Source organism: Pongo pygmaeus, chromosome 20 (assembly GCF_028885625.2).
Source record: "Pongo pygmaeus isolate AG05252 chromosome 20, NHGRI_mPonPyg2-v2.0_pri, whole genome shotgun sequence".
In the NCBI taxonomy this organism is placed as follows: domain Eukaryota; kingdom Metazoa; phylum Chordata; class Mammalia; order Primates; family Hominidae; genus Pongo; species Pongo pygmaeus.
In genome coordinates this window covers 44,863,763-44,885,324 of record NC_072393.2, presented here as the reverse complement: position 1 = coordinate 44,885,324, position 21,562 = coordinate 44,863,763, and the positions used below count along the sequence as shown (strand labels likewise).

At 51.5% G+C, this 21,562-nt stretch overlaps 2 protein-coding genes across 17 annotated transcripts in view; one reads left to right on the top strand and one right to left on the bottom strand.

Annotated features, from left to right (window-relative positions):
• SAMD4B (sterile alpha motif domain containing 4B) overlaps positions 1-4,476 on the bottom strand; it is a 42,380-nt gene extending 37,904 nt beyond the window's left edge. For 8 of the 14 annotated variants that reach the window (XM_054462668.2, XM_054462671.2, XM_054462676.2 and 5 more), the window contains exon 1: positions 4,327-4,476. The gene's annotated coding sequence lies outside the window, so the exon portion shown is untranslated. The remainder of the gene's footprint in view (positions 1-4,326) is intronic. The other 6 variants (XM_063657693.1, XM_054462665.2, XM_054462672.2 and 3 more) reach the window with 3 other exon arrangements.
• Positions 4,477-4,507: 31 nt separating this feature from the next.
• On the top strand, positions 4,508-18,707 carry GMFG (glia maturation factor gamma). Of its 3 annotated transcripts, none has more exons than XM_054462693.2 (8): positions 4,508-4,594; positions 10,852-10,935; positions 11,386-11,482; positions 11,607-11,656; positions 13,921-13,970; positions 17,441-17,523; positions 17,986-18,059; positions 18,520-18,707. In XM_054462693.2, the coding sequence occupies exons 2-8, from the start codon at positions 10,933-10,935 to the stop codon at positions 18,589-18,591; spliced, it is 429 nt and encodes a 142-aa protein (XP_054318668.1). In that variant the 5' UTR covers positions 4,508-4,594; positions 10,852-10,932; the 3' UTR covers positions 18,592-18,707. The 3 variants fall into 3 exon arrangements, with proteins under 3 accessions (XP_054318668.1, XP_054318667.1, XP_054318669.1); XM_054462692.2 differs by having other exon boundaries at positions 4,514-4,605; XM_054462694.2 differs by lacking the exon at positions 4,508-4,594 and adding an exon at positions 5,144-5,383.
• The last annotated feature ends 2,855 nt before the right edge of the window (positions 18,708-21,562 follow it).

Sequence of the window (21,562 nt, the reverse complement as noted above, 5' to 3'; positions counted from 1 at the left end):
TCCTCGTAACAATTCTATGAAGTAGAGTATCATTATTTCCTTCATATTTTTAGCTGTGGAAACTAAAAGACCAGGGAAGTAACTTGTCCTAGGGCACAAAACTGGTGAGTGGTAATGTGGGATACAAATCCTGTCCAGACCCAGGGTCTGCATACCTATCAACTACTGCCCCATTGCAGCCAAACCTATCTTAACTAAAAATCCAACTTTTTGACCCAAGGCACTACCATCTTGGAATGGACAGTGCCCACAGACCCTCTATTAGTCCTACCTGTCCTTAATCTCATCATATGCAAAATGAGGATAATGGTAGTTTACTTACCTCATAGGATAGGTAAACTCCTACCCCCTATGAATACATGTAAAGCGCTTAAACAGTGCCTGGCAGTTAGAAAGCATTCAAAAACCAGTGGTCATTATTATTATTACTCTGTAGGTCACTAAAGTGCAGCTGGCAAATACAATGCAAATGGAGGAAATCTGTCTTCTTTCATCTCTATCTTTTGGGTGAAGAGAAGAGATACCATGGGTGAGAGATGAGGAGGCTTCGTCTTTGACCCACTGCTTAAGCTGTTTCCTCTGCCTGGGAGGCACCATCATTGTCCCAACTCCCATGGAACACTACCCAGCCCAAATACCACCTTTTCTGTGAAGTCTTTCCAAATAAAAGGCTCCCTCTCACTGCTGAATTTCTACAGCATATAATTTGTACCTCATTTTCTGCTCTGTACATGCCCAAGCCCCCTACTGGTATTGTGAGCTCCCTGAAGGCAGACCCCAGTATTTACCCTGGGGTCTCTGTTTCCCCTTCTGGGCCCTAGAAACAGAATCCCTTGAAAAAAGTTGAGAGCTCTGTGGAGGCTCCAGACTTAGCAGCTGAAAGGGGCTGCTAAGAGAAGCCAACGAGGACGGGTGAGGCAGGTCACCAGGCAAAGGACTTGGGGTAGCTCAGAATCAGGAAACAGCACAAAGAAAGTCGCTAAGACAGGAGCAAGTAGGGCAGGAGAAAAGGCAAAGGGTGCTGTGTGGAGAAAAAAAGGGAGGTGAGAAGAGAGGAGGGGGCAGGGAAGGTGTGCTAAACCTGAATGAGGGGTGAGATCTGAGGAACTTGGAGATTTCTGGCCAAATGCAGAAGGAAGAGCTGCTTATTCTCCAGTGATTTCCAATAACTTACAAAGGGTAGATGCCACCTTGTGGGATTCAGAGAAGAACAAGACACATCCCGTCCTTTCAGAGTTCCTAGTCCAGTGAGGGTGAGTGGACCAGTACATTAAAATCTACAAGGTTGAAGGTGGGTGGTGTTCTAAGAGGTACAAGGTGGGTGGAGGGGTCTTGGCAGTAAGACACAGAATGAAAAGACCTCCTGAGGGTGCCTCAAGGGGAGGGTGCCTATGTGAAGAAACAGATGGACAAGAAGAGATGGATATGTGTGTTCAAAGAAGCAGCAATTTAAAGAAGCACCAAAGGCTGGTAGTGGGCTGGAGGGGTAGCCAGAAAGAGAAAGCACTGAGGAAGATCTGAAAAGAAACCATTCAAAAGTAGAATCGGAAATAACTGCTCAGAGGATGGAGTAACCTTGTGGAGAAGCCAACATGCTTTCAAGGTAGGTAAGAAATCTTTCTGGAGGATGGGTACTTTGTAAAGGGGATTCCTAGGAAACAGGAAAGCAGCAGTGGGCAGTAGGGCAAAGAGGCACACCCTGAGGCATCTTTCAGGGGGCTTTTTGAGGGGAAAAGGAAATCCTCCTACAGGGCACTGGTTCTCAAACTTGCGTGTGCATCAAAATGACCAGGAGGGTTTGTTAAAAACTCTTGATTGCTGGGCCCTGCTCCCAGGCTTTCTGATTCAGTAGATCTGAGTGGGACTCAAGAATGTATATTTCTAACAAATGTGGCTGCTGCTGGGCCAGGAACCACACTAAGAACCACTGCTATAGGGAAAGGGATTCTTTGGTGAGGAGGTCCTCAAAGGGGAGAAGGAAGAAGGCTTCTGAAAGGGAAATGGGGAGAATCCTAAGTCTCTAAGGAGGGTGTTAAGGGTCTCTTGATCTCCGAAGGGAAGAGGGGTCTATGAGGATGGCACCTAAGAAAAATGGTCTGAAAGAAAGATCTCGGAGCACTGGGATTTCAAGGGGGCAGGGAAAGGTGTCTCTCAAGAATCTTTACAAGGAAACATAGAGGCTCTTGGGCGACAAGTCTGGAGAATGTTGGGGGGCCTCTGAAGGGATAATGGGAAAAGGGGGCCCCCTGAGAAAGGTCTCTGAGTTGACTTCAGAGGAAAGAGAATGGGGAAATGAGAGGGTGTAAATAGCAATTCTGAAGTTAGTGGGTAAATCTGATAGGGTCCTAAATAACGTTTCTCGGGGATGTCAGAAGTGGAATCTGAGGGAAAGTTCTGAGGAAGTCTCAGGAAGCGCTGGGAGTGGGTGGCTGATGGAGGGTAATTTGGGAGAAAATTCTCTAAAAAGTGTCTGAGGAAGGTGTGGTCTTCTGAGACTGGTCCTGGAGCGGGATGACAGACGGATCTTTTTAGGAAAAACTCTTCAGAGATCTCAGCTGAGGAGAAACCTGAATAAAGTCTCCAAAAGAGTATATGGGGAAGGCGGGGTCTTCTGAGAGAGTGTCAGAGGAGAGGGTTTTTCAGAAAGAATTCTAGGACTTTCTCAGAGCAAGAGCTCGGGTTATTTTGGGGGAAAATTAGGTGTGTGTGAGGGTCTTCTTCAGGGGATTCTAGAGGATTTAGGGGACCTGTGTGAGTAAGTTCAGGCAGGGATATCTCTAGAAAAGTCCCTTAGTAAGGCAGAAGTATTGATTCAAGGGGTTCTGGTGGTGTCAGGAAGGTCTTGGAGGGATTTCAAGAACATCCATCAGGAGAGCTCCTAGGGGTTGTTGGGGTCTCTAAGCTGTGTGTTGGGGGGGAGGGTCCTGAAAACCTGCATATCAGAGGGGTCACCAAGAGAATCTTACGGTCTTACAGGAGTTGAGGAGGATCTTCAGAAAATTCCTCTAAAACCGGTCTGCAAGAGGGGATTCTGAGGTGTTAGTGAAGGGGAGTTCTAGGGGATCTGAGAGAAAAACTATGAGGAAAGTTTTCAGGATCCTTAAACAATTTTTGGAGCGTGTGATGTGGGGGACTGGAAAAGATGTGGAGTATGTAAAAGGGATTTTGGAAGAAGCTTTTGGAATATGATGTTGAGAGTCCTCTGGAGATTTCAGGCAATTGCTGGAGATTTTTAGAATGAGTGGGGGTGGGGAAGGAGGTCCCGAGGAAGATCACTGGGCTACGTGAGGGTGATCTCTAGGGCATTTTAGGGTGGTGAGACCGAGGGGAGACAGGAGACCTCTGGGGGAGACTTTTGGGATCTGCGGAAAGGTCCAGAGGGATACGTGAAGGGGGAATGTGTATGCGAGATGGTTGCAATATGGTGGGGAGGGGGATGGGGTCTTCTAGGTGAATTTTTGGGATCTGGGGGCATTTCACAAAGTCTGTGAGGAAGATTCATTTTGGGGATTATGGGAAGGAGATCTTCAGGGAAGATGATCAGGGTCCGTCGGGGGCATTCTGAAGGACTTCTGGGAGGGGGACTCAGAAATGCAGGGGGTATGAGCGGAAAATCTCCAAGGAGGTTTCTGGAATGGGGTAAGTGGGAGGGAAAATTCTTAGGATCCGGGAGGGGGAAGCCGGGTGAGCCTGCTGGGCTGTGAGAGGCAGGGCTCCGGGGGAGAGTTCTGGAATGGACAGGGGTCCAGAGGGAGCCTTGGGGAGGTGTGCAGGGCTCGTGAGGGAGGCTCCTGGAGCAGCTATGAGAGCCACGCTGTGGAATGGACGAGGAGTGGCCTCCGAGGACTATTTCTGGAGACAGGAGGAGGACGGGGGCTTCGGGGCCAAAGGGCGGGGGTCTGCGAGGAAAGCTGCTGGGACCCATCAACGGCTCGACGAGGCGGCCCCATGGGAGGGGTGGGTTTTGCGGGGACCCTTCAGGGCGCACACGGGGGATCGGCAGGGTTTCCGGGGCTCTCCGAGGCGGATGTACGGGGGGTCCTGAGGAGAGGTCCCCGGCCCGGCCCCTCGGCAATCCCGAGGGCATGAGGAAGATTTCGGAGGGAAGCTTCTGCCAGGGCCCAGGAGGGAGACTGGGGACGGGCGCGGGGCTTCTCCCGTGGGCCCGGCCCCCCGAGGCCCGCGTTCCGCACCCGCCCGCCGCCGCCGCCCGCGGTTCGGGGTCCCTGAGGGGGCGGGGCCGCCCGCGCGGCCTGGGTCGCCCTGAGGGGAGCCCCGCGCGCCCTGACCCGCCGCCGCCCCGCGCCGGCCCGGCCCGAGACTCACCGCCTGGGCCTTCGCCGCCACCGCCGCCCCTCGGGCCTCCTCAGGCCACCGCAGCCGCCGTCGCCCCCTCTCGGGCCCGCAAGCTCCCCTCCCTCCTCCCGCACCGACCGCCGCCGCCGCCGCCGCCGTCGCGCTGCGTCACCGCGCCGTGCGTCACCGCCCCTGGCCCCGCCCCGACGGGGGCCGCCGCGCGCTGGCATTAGTTCACGCCCGGGTGACGAACGGCGCGCCAGCCAACGGGCGGCGAGGGCAGCCCGAAGGGCGGGAGGTGTGAGCCGAGTAAGGCGGGGTCGCGGCGAGGGGGGAGCGACGGTGGTGGAACGGGGCCCAAGAGGCCCGCCCCCTCCTCGGCGGGATTGGTCGGACCTGGAGGTGACGGGCAGTCGGCCAGGCCTGGGGTTTGGGGCTGGGGGGCTGGGCAGGGGCGGGGCGCGCGCGGCGTTGCCCAGGGCAACGGGCCCTGCGGAGTCTGAGGTTGGGCCTCCAGGCCCGCAGGGGGCAGGCTCGCGCGCGTCCACCCCAGCTGCCCCGAGCGAAGTCACAGTTCCTGATTCAGGTGTTCCAGGCCTCCTCTTCCCCGCCCCTTGGGTGGCTCGTCTCACCCAACGCTGTCCCCGGTGGGCGTCTGCACTCGGGCTTCTGGGGACTCGGCTTTCTCATCGCGCTGTTCTCAGCCTGCCGCTTGCTCTCTCCGATGGGAATGGCGAGGCGAGATCTAGCCTTTAGGGTGGGAAGAGAATGCACAGAAAGCGCTAGGGATCAAGGAGGCCGTCAATAAACGGGAGTTGTTGCTGTGACTTTGGTTGTGATCTGGGCGTTCCATAAACTGTCTTGGGTCCGGGTGAACTAATCAGAGGGACCTGTGTTCAGAAGGCTCTCGGTGACAGATCTGGCTTGTTACAGGCACTCAGAGAGGCAGTCGGGATGGAGGGTCGAGTTGAAGACAGGGAGGGGTGAGGAACGAGCAGAGGCCAGTTGTTTGCCCACTTGAGGGAGTTTGGACTTGTCCCGAGGGCACTAGGGAGCCGTGAAGGGCTTCAAGCCGGGGGGGATCATGGTGAGTCGGGGGTTTTGGAGAGATGTCTCTCTGGCTTATACATGGAGGGCGGATTGGAGGGAATGAAACGGGGTCGGGAGTCCAGGGAGGCAGCTGGGGGAGGGGGTGAGGAAGAAAGAGGCGGGTTTGCACGAGGGAGGGACTGTGGGGAGGGAAGGAGGTGCAGGTGGGAGGGACGCCCTGGAGGCAGAGCGAACGGGCCCTGAAACTGGCTGGTCATGGAGTGGAAGGGGGAGAAAAGTTTAGGACCAGGCCCCTCTAGCTAGGAGATTGGGCGCCAGAAGCAGGTTGGGAAGATACTAAGCCCAATGTGGATGCCTAGCAGCGAGGTCCAGGAGGTGCACAAACCCTGGGTCTGGAGCTTAAGAGAGAAATTGAGGCTGGAGACCAAGATTTAAGGATCGTCAAAGATGGTAATTGAGGCTGTGGGAGTTAGGGGTCTAGCCCGAGGAGGGTATGAAGGATCATTGGAGACAGAGACTGAACAGAACCCTGAAACGGAGAGGCAGGATTTGAGCAAAGGAATTGACGCTGTCGATGAATATTGCAAAGGGCAGCCAGAGAGAGGAAAACCAGGAGAATGTGGCATTATAGACGCTTTGAGGAAAGGCCGTTTCACCAGGGTGGGGCCATGTCACAAACCCCATCCACTACCTCCTGCATTTAAGCAACAGCCTTCACACTGCATAGAATGATTGTGCTCGATAACTGCTGGTTCATTAATTCATTCAATAATATTTCTTGAGTATCTAACATGTGCCAGGCTCTGCTTAAGGTGCTAGAAATACAACAATAGGATGAACGCGGTGGCTCACACCTGTAATCCCAGCATTCTGGGAGGCCCAGGCAGGTGTTCGAGACCAGCCTGACCAACATGGTGAAATCCCGTCTCTACTAAAAATACAAAATTAGCAGGGCGTGGTGGCGCATGCCTGTAGTCCCAGCTACTTGGGAGGCTGAGGCAAGAGAATCGCTTGAACGTGGGTGGCAGAGGTTGCAGTGAGCCAAGATTGTGCCATTGCACTCCAGCCTGGGCAACAACAGTGAAACTCCATCTCAAAAAAAACAAAAAAACAAAAAAACTTACATTCTAGTTCTTGGGGACACAAACAATAAGGAAATACAGTGTAACTTCGTGTTAAGTACCAACTTCGTGATAAGTACCAAGGAGAAAAAGAAAGCAGTGGCTGGGCATGGTGACTCATGCCTGTAATCCCAGCACTTTGGGAGGTTGAGGCTGGTGGATCACTTGAGGCCAGGAGTTTCAGACCAGCCTGGCCAAAGTGGCAAAACCCTGTCTCTACTAAAAATGCCAGAAATTAACTGGGCATAGTGGTGCATGCCTGTAGTTCCAGCTACTCAGGAGGGTGAGGCAGGAGAATCACTTGAACCCAGGAGGTGGAGGTTGCAATAAGCCGAGATTTGCCATTGCACTCTAGCCCAGGTGACAGAGCGAGACTATGTCTCTAAATAAATAAACAAATAAATAACAAGAAAGCGGCTAAGGGAATGGAGTGATGCAGCCAGAATTAATTTACATGGAGAAAGGCCTCTTTCATTAGGTGAGACTGAAACAGAAATCTGAAGGAATGAAGGAGAAAGTGGGTTCCAGAAAGAGAAAACAGCAAGTGCAAAGGCCACGTAGTAGGATCATTCACAGAACCACAAAGGGGCCAGCATTGCTGGAGTGGAGTGAACAAAAAGGAGGGCAGTGAAGGATAAGGTCCAAGAGGCAATGGGGTAGGGGTGGTGACAGATAACTCATTATTTTAGTCCTTGTTGGTGTGTGTGTGTATGTGTGTGTGTGTGGCAGGGTCTCACTCTGTTGCCCAGGCTGGATTGTAGTGGTGCAACCTCGGCTCACTGCAACCTCGGCTCACTGCAACCCCTGCCTCCTGGGTTCAAGTGATTCTCCTGCCTCAGCCTCTGGAGTAGCTGGAACTACAGCCATATGCCATCAAACCTGGCTAAGTTTTGTATTTTTAGTAGAGATGGGGTTTCACCATGTTGCCCAGGCTGGTCTTGAACTCCTGGACTCAAGTGATCTGCCTGCCTCGGCCTCCCAAAGTGTTGGGATTACAGGTGTGAGCCACTGCACCTGGCCTGCTGTTTGGTTTTTAGAGATAGGATCTTACTCTGTCACCTGGGCTGGAGTGCAGTGGTGTGATCCTAGCTCACTGCAGCCTCAAACTCCTGGGCTCAAGTGATTCTCCCAACCTCAGCCTCCCAAGTAGCTGGTACCTGGGATTACAGACACATGCCACCATGCCCAGCTACTTTTAAAATTTTTTTATAGAGACAAGGTCTTGCTATGTTGCCCAGGCTGGTCTTGAACTCCTGGTCTCAAGCAATTCTCCTGCCTTGGCCTCCCAAAGTGCTGGGATTACAGGCGTGAGCCACTGTGTCTGGCCCATGGGAGGGTTTGATACCAGTCTGGCCAACATGGTAAAACTCTGTCTCTACTAAAAATACAAAAATATGGCTAGGCGCGGTGGCTCACGCCTGTAATCCCAGCACTTTGAGAAGCTGAGGCGGGCGGATCACGAGGTCAGGAGTTCGAGACTAGCCTGACTAACATGGTGAAACCCTGTCTCACTAGAAATACAAAAATTAGCTGGTTGTGGTGGCACGCACCTGTAATCCCAGCTACTCATGAGGCTGAGGCAGGAGAACTGCTTGAACCCGGGAGGTGGAGGTTGCAGTGAGCTGAGATTGTGCCACTGCACTCCAGCCTGGGCGACAGAGAGAGACTCCATCTTAAGAAAAAAAAAAAAAAAATTTAGCTGGGTGTGGTGGCTCACGCCTGTAATCCCAGCTACTTGGGAGGCTGAAGTGAGAGAATCGCTTGAACCCAGGAGGCAGAGGTTGCAGTGAGCCGAGGTGGTGCCACTGTACTCCAGCCTGGGTGACAGAGCGAGACCCCGTCTCAAAAAAAAAAAAAAAAAAAAGAAAAGAAAAAAAAAGAAAAGAAAAAAAGAAAAGAAAACCAGGCAAGTGTGGTGTCATGAAGACAATGTTTCAGGGAACAGGGAGTGATGGGCTGTGTCAGATGTGGCTGAGGAGGACTGAGAATTGGCCATTAGATCCAGCACCGTGGAGTACATGGATGACCTTGACAAGGGCATGTCAGCTGAGAGGAATACGGGTGAAAGGCTGATTGGAGAAGGCAGAAGAGAAAACTGGGAGGAGAAATTGGAGGCAGCAATGTAGATTATTCTTTTGAGAAATCTTTTTTTTTTCTTTTTTTTGAGACGGAGTCTCACTCTGTCACCCAGGCTGGAGTGCAGTGGTGCAATCTTGGCTCACTGCAAGCTCTGCCTCCTGGGTTCACGCCATTCTCCTGCCTTATCCTCCTGAGTAGCTGGGACTACAGGCGCCTGCCACCACACCCGGCTAATTTTTTGTATTTTTAGTAGAGACGGGGTTTCACCTTGTTAGCCAGGATGGTCTCGATCTCCTGACCTCGTGATCCACCTGCTTTGACCTCCCAAAGTGCTGGGATTACAGGAATGAGCCACCATGCCCGGCCTCTTTTGAGAAATCTTGCAGAAAAGGGAAGGAAATGAGTGAGCGGCAGCTGTACAGGAGATAAAGTTTTATGTTTTTAAGATGGAAGAGGCCAGACACAGTGGCTCACGCCTGTAATCCCTGCACACCGGGAGGCTGAGGCAGGAGGATCACTTGAGGCCAGGAGTTTGAGGCCAGCCTGGGCCACATAGCGAGATCCTGTCTCTATAAAAATCAAAAGTAAAATTGGCCAGGCATGGTGCTGCGTGCCTATAGTCCCAACTACCTAGGAGGCCAAGGTGGGAAGGTGGCTTGAGCCCAGGAGTTGGAGACTGCAGTGAGCTATGATTACACCACTACACTCCAGCCTGGGTGACAGAATGAGACCCTGTCTCAAAATAAAAGAAAAAAAGAAAAGAAAAAAATTAAGATGGAAGAAGTAACACTGCATGGAGACTAAGGAGAAAGATCCAGGAGGCATGGGACATTGGTGAGACAAGAGAGAGAGGGAGGATAGCTGCAGAGATGTAGGTGAAGGGGTAGAGTCCAGTGTAGGGTCTGGGGTTTGCCCACCATGGAGGGAAGTGGGCCAGTGACAGTGGGCCTAGGATCCTGTGAAAATTGTCTTTTGTTTGCTTTTATCTTCTCACTGAAATACATATGGTTTTCGTGTGAACTACTTTCCTTTTATTTCTTCTTTATATGGCAGTCGGGACATTATATTGATTTTTTTTGAATTTATGTGTGTAAGTAGGTTATATTATCTAGGAATTTTATGTCGGGATGGGAAAAGGGGGCAGTGCAAAAATACTCAATAAAAAAAATGGCCGGGCATGGTGGCTCACAGTGGCTCACACCTGGAATCCCAGCATTTTCGGAGGCCGAGGCAGGTGGATCATTTGAGGTCAGGAGTTCGAGACCAGCCTGGCCAACATGGTGAAACCCCGTCTCTACTAAAAATACAAAAATTAGCCAGGCATAGTGGCACGTGCCTGTAGTCCCAGCTACTTGGGAGGCTGAGGCCGGAGAATGGCTTGAACCTGGGAGGCGGAGGTTGCAGTGAGCTGAGATCGCACCACTGCACTCCAGCCTGGGCGACAGAGTGAGACTCTGTCTCAAAAAAAAAAAAGTGGGTACTGGTCTGACGGGATTGAACTCCCTTGTTGTGGGCCTCATAGGTCATTGCAAGGCTAGTGAGGTTGAAAAAGTGCAGGAAAAAAGTCACCATTATCCAGGCACTGTGGGGTTGCCCCTCTGGTCCCCATTTTGCCATTGACATAATGGGCGTCAGTCTGACCAGCAAGAGACTAAACTCCCCTTTTCCAGCCCTGCAATTCAAATATCCCAGATGGGGGTAAATCTAGGAAGGCCACCTGGAGGAGGGGAGGAGCAAAATAGTTCATTTTTAGTACCTATTGTGTCTGCCATGCTGGCAGCTATGTGAAGGTATTTATTTATTTATTTTTATTTTTATTGCCTGGGATGGAGTGCAATGACGTGATCTCGGCTCACTGCAACCTCTGCTCAGATTCAAGCGATTCTTGTGCCTCAGACTCCCGAGTAGCTGGGATTACAGGTGCACACCACCACGCCAGGCTAATATTTTGTATTTTTAGTAGAGATGGGGTTTTGCCGTGTTGGTCAGGCTGGTCTCCAACTCCTGACCTCAGGTGATCCGCCCGCCTCGGCCTCCCAAAGTGCTGGCATTACAGGTGTGAGCCACCATGCCCGGCCGATGTGAAGCTATTTATATCCTCACCACAATCTCAAATCAGAGGGGTGAAGTTACTTAGCTAGGGTCACACAGCAAGGAAGCTTTCGAACTCTGGTCTGAGCAATTTCCTGACAGGTCCTGGCAGATGAGGGGAAGGAAGGAGGGGGAGGAGCCCTCTGTGACAGTTGTCCCAGAAAGGGCATAAACAGGATGTGGTGTTGGATGAAACCTTCCTCCTGTTGCACAGCTTGCCCCCCCCGCAGCCCCGGTCCCCACGCCTAGAAGACAGCGGAACTGAGAGAAGAAGAGGCCTGTGGACAGAACGACCATGGTCAGGGGCCAGGGGTCCTATGGGAAGAGCTGGGGCTGGGGTTGGGGCTGGGGCTGGTGCTTGGAGGACACCTGGGCGAAGGTCAGGCTATGGGATGGAGGTCACAGGCCGGGAAGGGGACCCAACTGTGGTGAACAGCCTGGCTGGAAGAACAGAGAGACAGTGGCTCTGGGTTTAGGCCCAGGAAGTGGATCTCTGCACCTCCTTGAGTGTCCCCCAAGAGTCCCCATGGAGAAGGCGGGAAACCAGCCTCTGCTCCGCCCCCAAAGCTGAGCGCCCTGGTGAGGGGTATCTACTCTGTGGGAAGGGTGCCTTTTCTCAATGTTCACAGAGGCATCAGATGGGCTGGCGCGATGCTCCTCTTCATTAGTGGATGGAGAAACTGAGGTTTGGGGAAGGGGTGAGGGCTGAGGCCAGGCCATCTCAGCTTTTCCTGGGTCCCTCTGGCAGTCTGACTCCCTGGTGGTGTGCGAGGTAGACCCAGAGCTAACAGAAAAGCTGAGGAAATTCCGCTTCCGAAAAGAGACAGACAATGCAGCCATCATAAGTGAGTGACATCTTCCCCCATGGAAGGATGGGAGGGCGGTGGTGAGGGCAAATAGGGAGGGCTGGGCTTGTGTCTCCCATGGATCAGGGGGAGTGTCTAATCCCTGTGTGCCACCCCTCCCCAGTGAAGGTGGACAAAGACCGGCAGATGGTGGTGCTGGAGGAAGAATTTCAGGTGAGGGGCTGGGGTGGTTGGGACTGGGAGGTACAGGGTGAGACTGGGAGAACCAAGTGGTTGGAACTGATACAAAGAGCCTGGCATGGGGGTAGAAAGACCTGGAGATCAGCCGAGCATGGTGGCTAGTGCCTGTAATCCCAGCACTTTGGGAGGCTGAGGCAGGTGGATCACCTGAGGTTGGGAGTTCAAGACCAGCCTGGCAAACATGGTGAAACCCCATCTGTACTAAAAATATAAAAAGTTAGCTAGGCATGGTGGTGGGCACCTGTAATCACAGCTACTTGGGAGGCCGAGGCAGGAGAATCACTGGAACCCGGGGATGGAGGCCGTAGTGAGCCGAGATTGTGCCACTACACTTCAGTCTGAGCCACAGAGCAAGACTCTGTCTCAAAAACAAAAACAAAACAAAAACAAAAAACAAAAAAACAAAAAAACCTGGAGATCGAGTTCTAGCTCACTCATGACCCCTAGCAAGAGACTTTGCCTGTATGTGTCTCTACTTCCTCATCTGTGAAATGGGGAGAACAGTACTTACCTCATAGGCTTGTTTTTACATCCAGTGATTTAATTCTTGTAATGGGTTTAGAACAAGGCCTGGCACTTAGTATATGCTCAGTAAGGTGATGATGATCTTAATAATGATGATAATAATGCTTTATTGGCATTTAAATGAAAGAGTTTCCATATAAGTTAAAAAGCTAGCCGGGCATGGTGGCTCACGCCTGTAATCCCAGCGCTTTGGGAGGCTGAGGCAGGAGGATCACTTGAGCCCAGGAGTTTAAGACCAGCCTGGGCAACATGGTAACACCCTAACTCTACTAAAAATACAAAAATTAGCCAAGCACAGTGGTGTGCACCTGTGATCCCAGCTACACAGGAGGCTGAGGTGGGAGGGTTGCTTGAGGCCGGGAGTTTGAGACCAACCTGGGCGACAAAGCAAGACCCCATCTCGGCCAGGCACGGTGGCTCACGCCTGTAATCTTAGCACTTTGGGAGGCCGAGGTGGGCAGATCACGAGGTCAGGAGATCGAGACCATCCTGGCTAACATGGTGAAACCCCGTCTCTACTAAAAATTCAAAAAATTAGCCGGGTGTGGTGGCGGGCGCCTGTAGTCCCAGCTACTCGGGAGGCTGAGGCAGGAGAATGGCGTGAACCCAGGAGGTAGAGCTTGCAGTGAGCCGAGATCACGCCACTGCACTCCAGCCTGGGCGACAGACTGAGACTGTCTCAAAAAAAAGACCCCATCTCTACAAAAAAAAAAAAAGGCAGTAGACCTCACCCCCTGGTGGCCTCACTGTCTTTATCAATAACAAGAATGATAATAAGGCTTATTTCCCTAGTGTTGCGATAAGGATTTATAAGGGAATCCATGGAGACTGGGGGCTGGGGCTCTCTCAGGCCCTCTGAAAGGCAGTATAGTGAAGCAGTTATGATTTGAACCCAGATTCAAATCTCAACTCTGCTGCTTTCTATCTGTGCAATCTTGGGCAAATGCCTTAACACCTCTGGGCCTCAGTTTTCTCAGCTGTATAGTGGGCATAATGATGGGACCTACCCCACAGACTTATGGGATAGTTCCATGAATTAATCCATGTGTGTTTCATAGAACGATGCCTTGGCACATGGTAAGTGCTCACCTAAAGGTGGTCATTCTTTTTTTTTGAGACGGAGTTTCGATCTTTTTTGCCCAGGCTGGAGTGCTATGGCACAATCTTGATTCACTGCAACCTCCGCCTCCTGGGTTCAAGCAATTCTCCTGCCTTAGCCTCCCGACCACGCCTGGCTAATTTTTTTTTTGGAAATGGAGTCTCACTCTGTCTCCCAGGCTGGAGTGCAGTGGCGCGATCTCTGCTCGCTGCAACCCCGCATCCCGGATTCAAGCAATTCTCCTGCCTCAGCCTCTCGAGTAGCTGGGACTACAGGTGCGTGCCACCATGCCTGGCTAATTTTCTGTATTTTTAGTAGAGATGGGTTTCACCCTGTTAGCCAGGATGGTCTCAATGATTTCCTGACCTTGTGATCCACCCACCTCGGCCTCCCAAAGTGCTGGGATTACAGGCATGAGCCACCGTGCCTGGCCACGCCTGGCTATTTTTGTATTTTTAGTACAGACGGGGTTTCGCCATGTTGGCCAGGCTGGTCTCGAACTCGTGGCCTCAGGTAATACACCCTCCTCGGCCTCCCAAAGTGCTGGGATTACAGGTGTGAGCCACCGCGCCTGGCCTCATTCTTTGTCTTTTCTTCTATTTTCTTGCCTCAGAACATTTCCCCAGAGGAGCTCAAAATGGAATTGCCGGAGAGACAGCCCAGGTATCCTGGGGGAAGAAAGGGTTGGATCAGGCCATGAGGGGAGGGGTGATGTTGGAGGTGCAGGCTAAGGGACTGCTGGAATTCCAGCCCTATTCATGGACTTTGAATCTCTGTGTTTGGCCGGGTGCGGTGGCTCATCCCTGTAATCCCAGCACTTTGGGAGGTCGAGGAGGGCGGATCACTTGAGGTCAGGAGTTCAAGACTAGCTTGGCCAACATGGTGAAACTCCGTCTCTACTAAAAATACAAAAATTAGCTGGGCGTGGTGGCATGTGACTGTAATCCCAGCTACTTGGGAGGCTGAGGCACGAGAATCGCTTGAACCTGGGAGGCAGAGGCTGCAGTGAGCTGAGATCACACCACTGCACTCCAGCCTGGGTGACACAGCGAGACTCTATCTCAAAAAAAAAAAAAAAAAAAAGAATTTCTGTGTTTGAGGCCAAGAGTTCATACTCTAGAACTTTTTGTTTGTATAGCAATATTTTATTGCAGAATTTTACCCTGATAATTTATATATGATACCGGTTTAGAGTCTGCTTTTTTTTTTTTTTGTACAAACTGTTGAGTTTTTGTTTCAACATTACGCTGGCATCATTTTTTTAAAATGAAATTTTGGTCAGGCACTGTGGCTCCCACCTGTAATCCCACCACTTTAGGAGCCTGAGGTGGGAGGATCACTTGAGGCCAGGAGTTCGAGACTAGCCTGGGCAACATAGCAAGACCTTGTCTCTATTTTTTTGTTGTTGTTGGTAGAGACAGAGTCTCACTCTGTTGCCCAGGTTGGAGTGCAGTGGCACAATCTTGACTCACTGCAACCTCCGCCTCCTGGGTTTAAGCGATTCTCTGGCCTCAGCCTCCTGAGTAGCTGGGATTACAGGCGTCCACAATCATGCCTGGCTAATTTTTGTATTTTTAGTAGAGACATGTTGGCCAGGCTGGTCTCGAACTCCTAACCTCAGGTGATCCACCTGCTTCGGCCTCCCAAAGTGCTGGGATTACAGGCGCGAGCCACCGTGCCTGGTGGAGGACCTTGTCTCTATTAAAAAAAAAAGAAAAAAATTAGCCAGGCATGGTGGCATGTGCCTGTGGTTCCAGCTACTTGGGAGGCTGATGTCGGGGGTCACTTGAGTTCAGTAAGCTGAGGCTGTAAGTGAGCCAAGATGGCACCCCTGTACTCCAGCCTGGGTGACAAAGCAAGACCCTGTCTCAAAAAAACAAAAAAAGAAATTTTCCTTCTTTTTCAATGTTTGGGAACACTTTAGGTAGCAAACAAATTAGTTATTATTATTGTTATTTTATTAAAAAAATTTTTAGAGACAGGGTCTCACTGTGTCACCCAGGCTATTGGGCAGTGCTGTGATCCTGGCTCACTGTAGCCTCCAACTCCTGGGCTCAAGCCATCCTCCTGCCTCAGCCTCCCAAGTAACTGGGACTACAGGCACTGCCACTGCACCCTGCTAAAGGAATGACTTGACTTTTAATGATTAGGTAGAATCCTGGGCGAAGTCACATGAGCCTGGTGCTTTTTTTGGTGGAAGAGCTCTTTGACTATTTCTATGAAAACTGGTCTGTTAAGGTTTTTCATCTTGACTGAATTCATTTTGGGTCTCTAGGATTTTGATCCTCAATCCCAGGCTGTAGGACTCAACAAGGACCAGCTTTATGGGCATATGATAATTGCACAGGGCCCTGCACCCAGGAGGGGGCCTCACATGTGGGGGTTAATGGTCACCTTCTTTATAGTTTTATCTTTGAATTTCTGTTTTGTATGAAGTCAGATGGGACAATGGACTTCACACAAATGTGCTGGGGTTTGGAGCTAGGTTCACAGGCAGTCCACCACCTGGCTGCCTCCCTGAACAGGTTCTCAGCCACCCACTCTCTGCACCCACCCAGTGACCACTACTGTCCTTGGGTTTCCTGCTGGTGTAGGGAGGGTCAGGGTCCAGGAGGCACCCCTTGCCTGACAAGTTACAGGGTGTTCCTGTGAGCATCTGCACTCTGCCTGCGCATATCCTCATGCCCGAGGGAGCACGACTTTAAATAGCAAACTAAAAAAGACAGACTGAGCACAGTGGCTTGCACCTGTAATCTCAGCACTTTGGGAGTCTGAGGTGGGAGTACTGCTTGTGGCCAGGAGTTCAAGACCAGCCTGGGCAACATAATAAGACCCCGACTTCTAATAAAATTTTTTTAAAAAAGGCCAGGTGCATTGGCTCATGCCTGTAATCCCAGCACTTTGGGAGGCTGAGGTGGGCAGATCACTTGAGCTCAGGAGTTCGAGACCAGCCTGGGCAACATGGTGAAACTCTGTCTCTGCAAAAAATACAAAAAACATTAGCTGGACGTGGTGGCACGCGCCTGTAGTCCCAGCTACTTGGGGGGCTGAGGCAGGAGGATTGCCTGAACCTGGGAGGTCAAGGCTGCAATGAGCTGAGACCACATCCCTGTACTCCAACCTGGGTGACAAAGTGAGACCCTGTCTCAAAAAAAAAAAAAAAAAATTAGCTGGGCATGGTGGTGTGCACCTATACTCCCAGCTACTCTGGAGGCTGAGACAGGAGGATTGCTTGAGCCCAGGAGTTCAAGACTGCAGTGAGCTAGGATCGCACCATTGCACTCCAGCCTGGGCAACAGAGTGAGTCCCTGTCTCTAATAAAAGTAAAAAAAAGACGATGATCAGTCTAGAGAGAGACTACAAAAGAAAGGAAAACAATTTTCCTGCTTCTTGAACAAGAAGCCCCACATTTTCATTTTATACCAGGCTTGGATGATTCTGTAGCCATCCCTGGTCACAGTGCACTGGGGTTCGAGTGCACTGGACAGAATTGCATAGGGGGTGAGAACTTACACGCTGGCATTTCCCAGGTTCAAATCTCTCCCCTATCCGTAGAACCTTGGGCAAGTGACTTTGGGCCTCAGTTTTCCTATCTGTACGATGGGGATATTAATAGCACCTATATTATAAAGTTATTGTGAGTCAAATGAGCACTATCATTATTATTATTATTGTTATTTGAGATGGAGTTCCACTCTTGTCACCCACGCTGGAGTGCAATGGCGTGATCTTGGCTCACTGCAACCTCTGCCTCCTGAGTTCAAGTGATTCTCCTGCCTCAGCTTCCTGACTAGCTGGGATTACAGGCGCCCACCACCACTCCCGGCTAATTTTTGTATTTTTAGTAGAGACGAGTTTTCACCATGTTGGCCAGGCTGGTCTGGAACTCCTGACCTCAGGTGATCCACCCGCCTCGGCCTCCCAAAGTGCTGGGATTATAGGTGTGAGTCCTGCGCCCGGCCCTATGATTATTTTTTAATCATTTGTTGTGTTTGAGGTCAGTACCCTGAGTCCCAGACATCAACCCTGGGTTCTCAGACTCAGCCAACATTTCAAGGCTGTGGACTCAGGTAATGGCTGTTAAGCCTGGGCTGCAGGCCAGAGTCCTGATTTTCAATTCCCTTTCATGGTAGGTTCGTGGTTTACAGCTACAAGTACGTGCATGATGATGGCCGAGTGTCCTACCCTTTGTGTTTCATCTTCTCCAGCCCTGTGGGTGAGACACAGCTCTACTGTCCTCAGGAGAGGGTCTTCGATTCTGTGTGTGTGTGTTTGTGTGTAAATGCGAATGTGTGCAGGCACTTGTGTAAGAGTGTGAGCATGTGACAGCCTGTATGTGAGGATGTGTGTGTGTCACATGCATGATGTGGGAGGGCAGTGAAGTGGAGGTGGGGGCTCAGATTCACCAAGAGCCCACCCGTTCTCAGTCCTGGGGCCTAAGCCAACCCACCTTTTCCTTTCACCTAGAAATCCCCATCTGGCCCCTAAATCATCTCCAGAGACCCTCAGAATAACTTGAAGCACCCAAGCCAACCTAGAAACTGAGTACAGTGCAGGGACCTCCTTAGAAGAGGTCCTAGGACCCTTGGAAAACTGCAGGGCCTTCAGGACATTACTAGAGCTTTAGAGAACACGCCTGGGTCCCCACTGATGTGCCTTTCTTCTCTTTTCCACGCAGGCTGCAAGCCGGAACAACAGATGATGTATGCAGGGAGTAAAAACAGGCTGGTGCAGACAGCAGAGCTCACAAAGGTTCAGACTGGGATGGGGCTCCAGAGTGTTAGGGAGAGGTGGTGTGGGTCCTGGGTCTGGGTCCTGGGTCTGAGGGAAGAGGGACTAGAGTCCTCACTGTATCAGTGTTTTTTTTTTTTTTTTTTTTAAAGAACTGGGTCTCGCTCTGTCATCCAGGCTGGAGTGCAGTGGCACAACCTCGGCTCACTGCAGCCTCCACCTCCTGGGTTCAAGCGATTCTCCTGCCTCAGCCTCCCAAGTAGTGGGACGACAGGCACACGCCACCACACCTGGCTAATTTTTGTATTTTTAGTAGAGTCAGGGTTTCACCATATTGGCCAGGCTGGTCTCGAACTCCTGACCTTAAGTGATCCACCCACCTCAGCCTCCCAAAGTGCTCTCTTAAAGGTGTGAGCCACCGCGCCTGGCCACTGTCTCAGTGCTTGAGTAGATCATAATGCCGAGACCTCTCTCTGCCCAGGTGTTTGAAATCCGAACCACTGATGACCTCACCGAGGCCTGGCTCCAAGAAAAGTTGTCTTTCTTTCGTTGATCTCTGGGCTGGGGCCTGAATTCCTGATGTCTGAGTCCTCAAGGTGACTGGGGACTTGGAACCCCTAGGACCTGAACAACCAAGACTTTAAATAAATTTAAAAATGCAAAAACTCAGAGATCCTCAGTTTGGACTCAGTTTCTGCCTCTCATCTGGGCTCTAGCCGACAGTTCCTGCAGTACCAGGCTTGGGCCAGCGGGGGGCGGGCTGACCTAGAGGAATGTGAGCTGGGTCCCGGGAGAGAAGGAGGATACCTCTTTCTTAGAAAGAAAGGGAAGGGCCTGAAGGATTTCCTTGGCGGGTGGGGGACGGATGGGCAAGGCCTGGGTCTCCTGGAGGTATTGGGGAAATATCTGGATCTACAGAGCGGTCAGTCCCAAGGAGAACAAGGACCCCTGAGAATAAAGGAGGCAAAGTGCCCGTTTCCTCCCCCACTCCCCACCTCTGGGGGGTAGGAGGCATCACCGAATGCGACTTTTCTCAGCTGAGCCCTTAGATAGGAAGAATTTAAAGGCCGAAGAGGTTTGAACGTAATTGCTTCAGGATCTCAGGAGCTGCTGGGGGGGTGGATGGTTTGTACGGTCAGGTAGGCCTGAGGACCCAGGGCTGGGGAAGGTGAAGTCGATCCTGGGCCCTCAGTGGACTCCCAGGGGTGTGAGATTGAGGAGACAGGGAAGGGACACCTGCCCCCATCTGAAGATTCTTCTTTTCTTTTTTCTGGCATCTCTGGACATCGAACTTTCTCAGGCTTTCTGTGTCTGTCTCTGAGGGACATTGATAAACTACCCACAGTGTACCGGGCTCTGAGAATTCCGAGATGGGCAGGTCTTCACAGAGATGAATCACACCCTTTCTGCCCCTCTGCTTCTCTTCCATGTTTCTAATTGTTTCCCTCTCTGTCCCCGGTTTCAGGGACGTGGGAACTCCCTCCCACCCCTTTTCAGGTTCCCGGTAGAGAGGTGGCTGTTGCCATGGTAACAAAGACATAGTGACCTTGGGCCTGGGCTGCCCGTTCCCCCAACCTTGGTGTTCCTGGGGGTAGGGTCCAAAAAGCCCAGCTCCAAGCCCTCCCAGCCTTAACACACCATCCCCCTACCACCCCACTCTACCGTATCTCCTGCCCGCTCATCCCCAATCAGGGCAAATCCTTTGCATGAGGGATTCGGGATAGAATCACTACACTGGTCCATAGAGAAAATTCACCCTGCCCTAAATTCTGTGGAGGGTTAGGTTGAGCTCTTCTGCTCTCCACTAGTGCTGTTTTCCTGTCCCTATCTCTCTGTCCCTCCCTCTGATCACAGGCCCAGTCCCTGAAGGCAGGAGATGGAGGAGGAGGAGGACTGGAGACAAGAGGGGTCATTCAATTAAATGGACAAGGAACTCCTGGCCTGCAGAGGTCAGAGAGGCAGAGGGACTCATCCAAGGTCATGCACTTACATGATCAAATGAATACTAATAGCTGACCCTCCTCTTGAGGGCTTCCTATGTACCAGGTACTTCTATAAGCATTTTATAGGCATTAGCTCATTTAATTCTTGCAATACCTCGTGAAAAAGGTACTATTATTCCCTCCAACTTAAAGATGATATAAACCTGAGGCATAGAAGCCAAAGGCACCTGTGGTCTGTACAGTTAGAACTCTTTAACCCCAGGCTATCTTGGGGTCAACAGCCACACCCTCTCTTAGGCAAGAGATTTAGGGAACCACCTCCTCCTTCTCCTCATCCCCCTCCCCCTCCCCCTCCTGCCCTTCCCCCTCCCCCTCCTCCTCCTCCTCTTCCTCTTTGGTGGTACTCCCACCCTCCATAGTGGAACTTCTGTTTCATCCAGGCTTGTGATTACAAACGGTCCAATCAGAAAGGGCCATGCACAAGGACTTGCCCGATCAGGAGCAAAGCATGGGAAAGCAGGGGCCAATCAGAAAGGGTGGCTCACAGGCGCAGTCCAATGCAGAGGGAGTATAGCTAGGGATTGTGGAAGGACCAGTCAGAGAGGCCAGAACAGACTGCACCATCCAATGAGGAGTCAGCACAATGGGACGTGTCTTCGGGTTTGGGGAGATCCCCTGGAGAGGCAGTACAAACTGGGGACCGCCTCCTCTAGTTCCACCAACCTATCCTATAAACGCCCACAGATCCAAGCTCCCTAAGTTTTGAGTCGGTGCCCTAGACTTGGGGGACTTCCTAACCTTGAAAGGGCCGGAATGGGCCTTGCTTAGCTTTAAAAGGGCTGGAGTTTTTGCTCTGGGGCGGGGCCTAAGAGTCTGGGGGTGGGGCCTAGGCTTGGGGCGGGGCCAGAAGAATGGGATTGGTAGAGGGTCTGTATTAGGTTTGGGGCAGGAATTAGGGCTCCAGGGAAACAATTAAGATGTCTAGTTCAACCTGTTGCCCGTTTTTCAGGCCAACTCACACATTCCCTTACCTTATGGGACATTCTCCAGCTGCTGGGTATACCATTTTCTTCTAGGGAACCTGGGCTAAGAGGTCGTATTTATTCCTTCCTGTGGTCCCTGAACTGAGTCTGGAGCCAGACTAGCTCCCCAGTCCTCTCCCAAGACGCATTTGAGAACACATGTTGGGCCAGGCACGGTGGCTCACGCCTGTAATCCCAGAGGATCACCTAAGGTCAGGAGTTCGAGACCAGCCTGGTCAACACGGTGAAACGCCATCTCTACTAAAAATACAAAAAATAGCTGGGCGTGGTGGTACGTGCCTGTAATCCCAGCTACTCGGGAGGCTGAGGCAGGAGAATTCACTTGAGCCGGAGAGGCAGAGGTTGCAGTGAGCCGAGATCGCTCCATTGCACTCCAGCCTGGACAACAAGAGCAAAACTCCGTCTCCAAAATAAATAAATAAATACATAAATAAATAAAAATAAGATAAATAAAAAAAAAGAACACATGTTGTCTAGGTGCAGTGGCTCACGCCTTGTAATCCCTACATTTTGGGGGGCCGAGGCTGGAAATCTTAGA

Excerpts from the sequence above, each read along its gene's own strand:
- GMFG (XM_054462693.2), top strand. Across the intron at positions 11,483-11,606 it reads AGACAATGCAGCCATCATAA|TGAAGGTGGACAAAGACCGG; the intron begins GTGAGTGACATC and ends ACCCCTCCCCAG. Across the intron at positions 13,971-17,440 it reads TTGCCGGAGAGACAGCCCAG|GTTCGTGGTTTACAGCTACA; the intron begins GTATCCTGGGGG and ends CTTTCATGGTAG.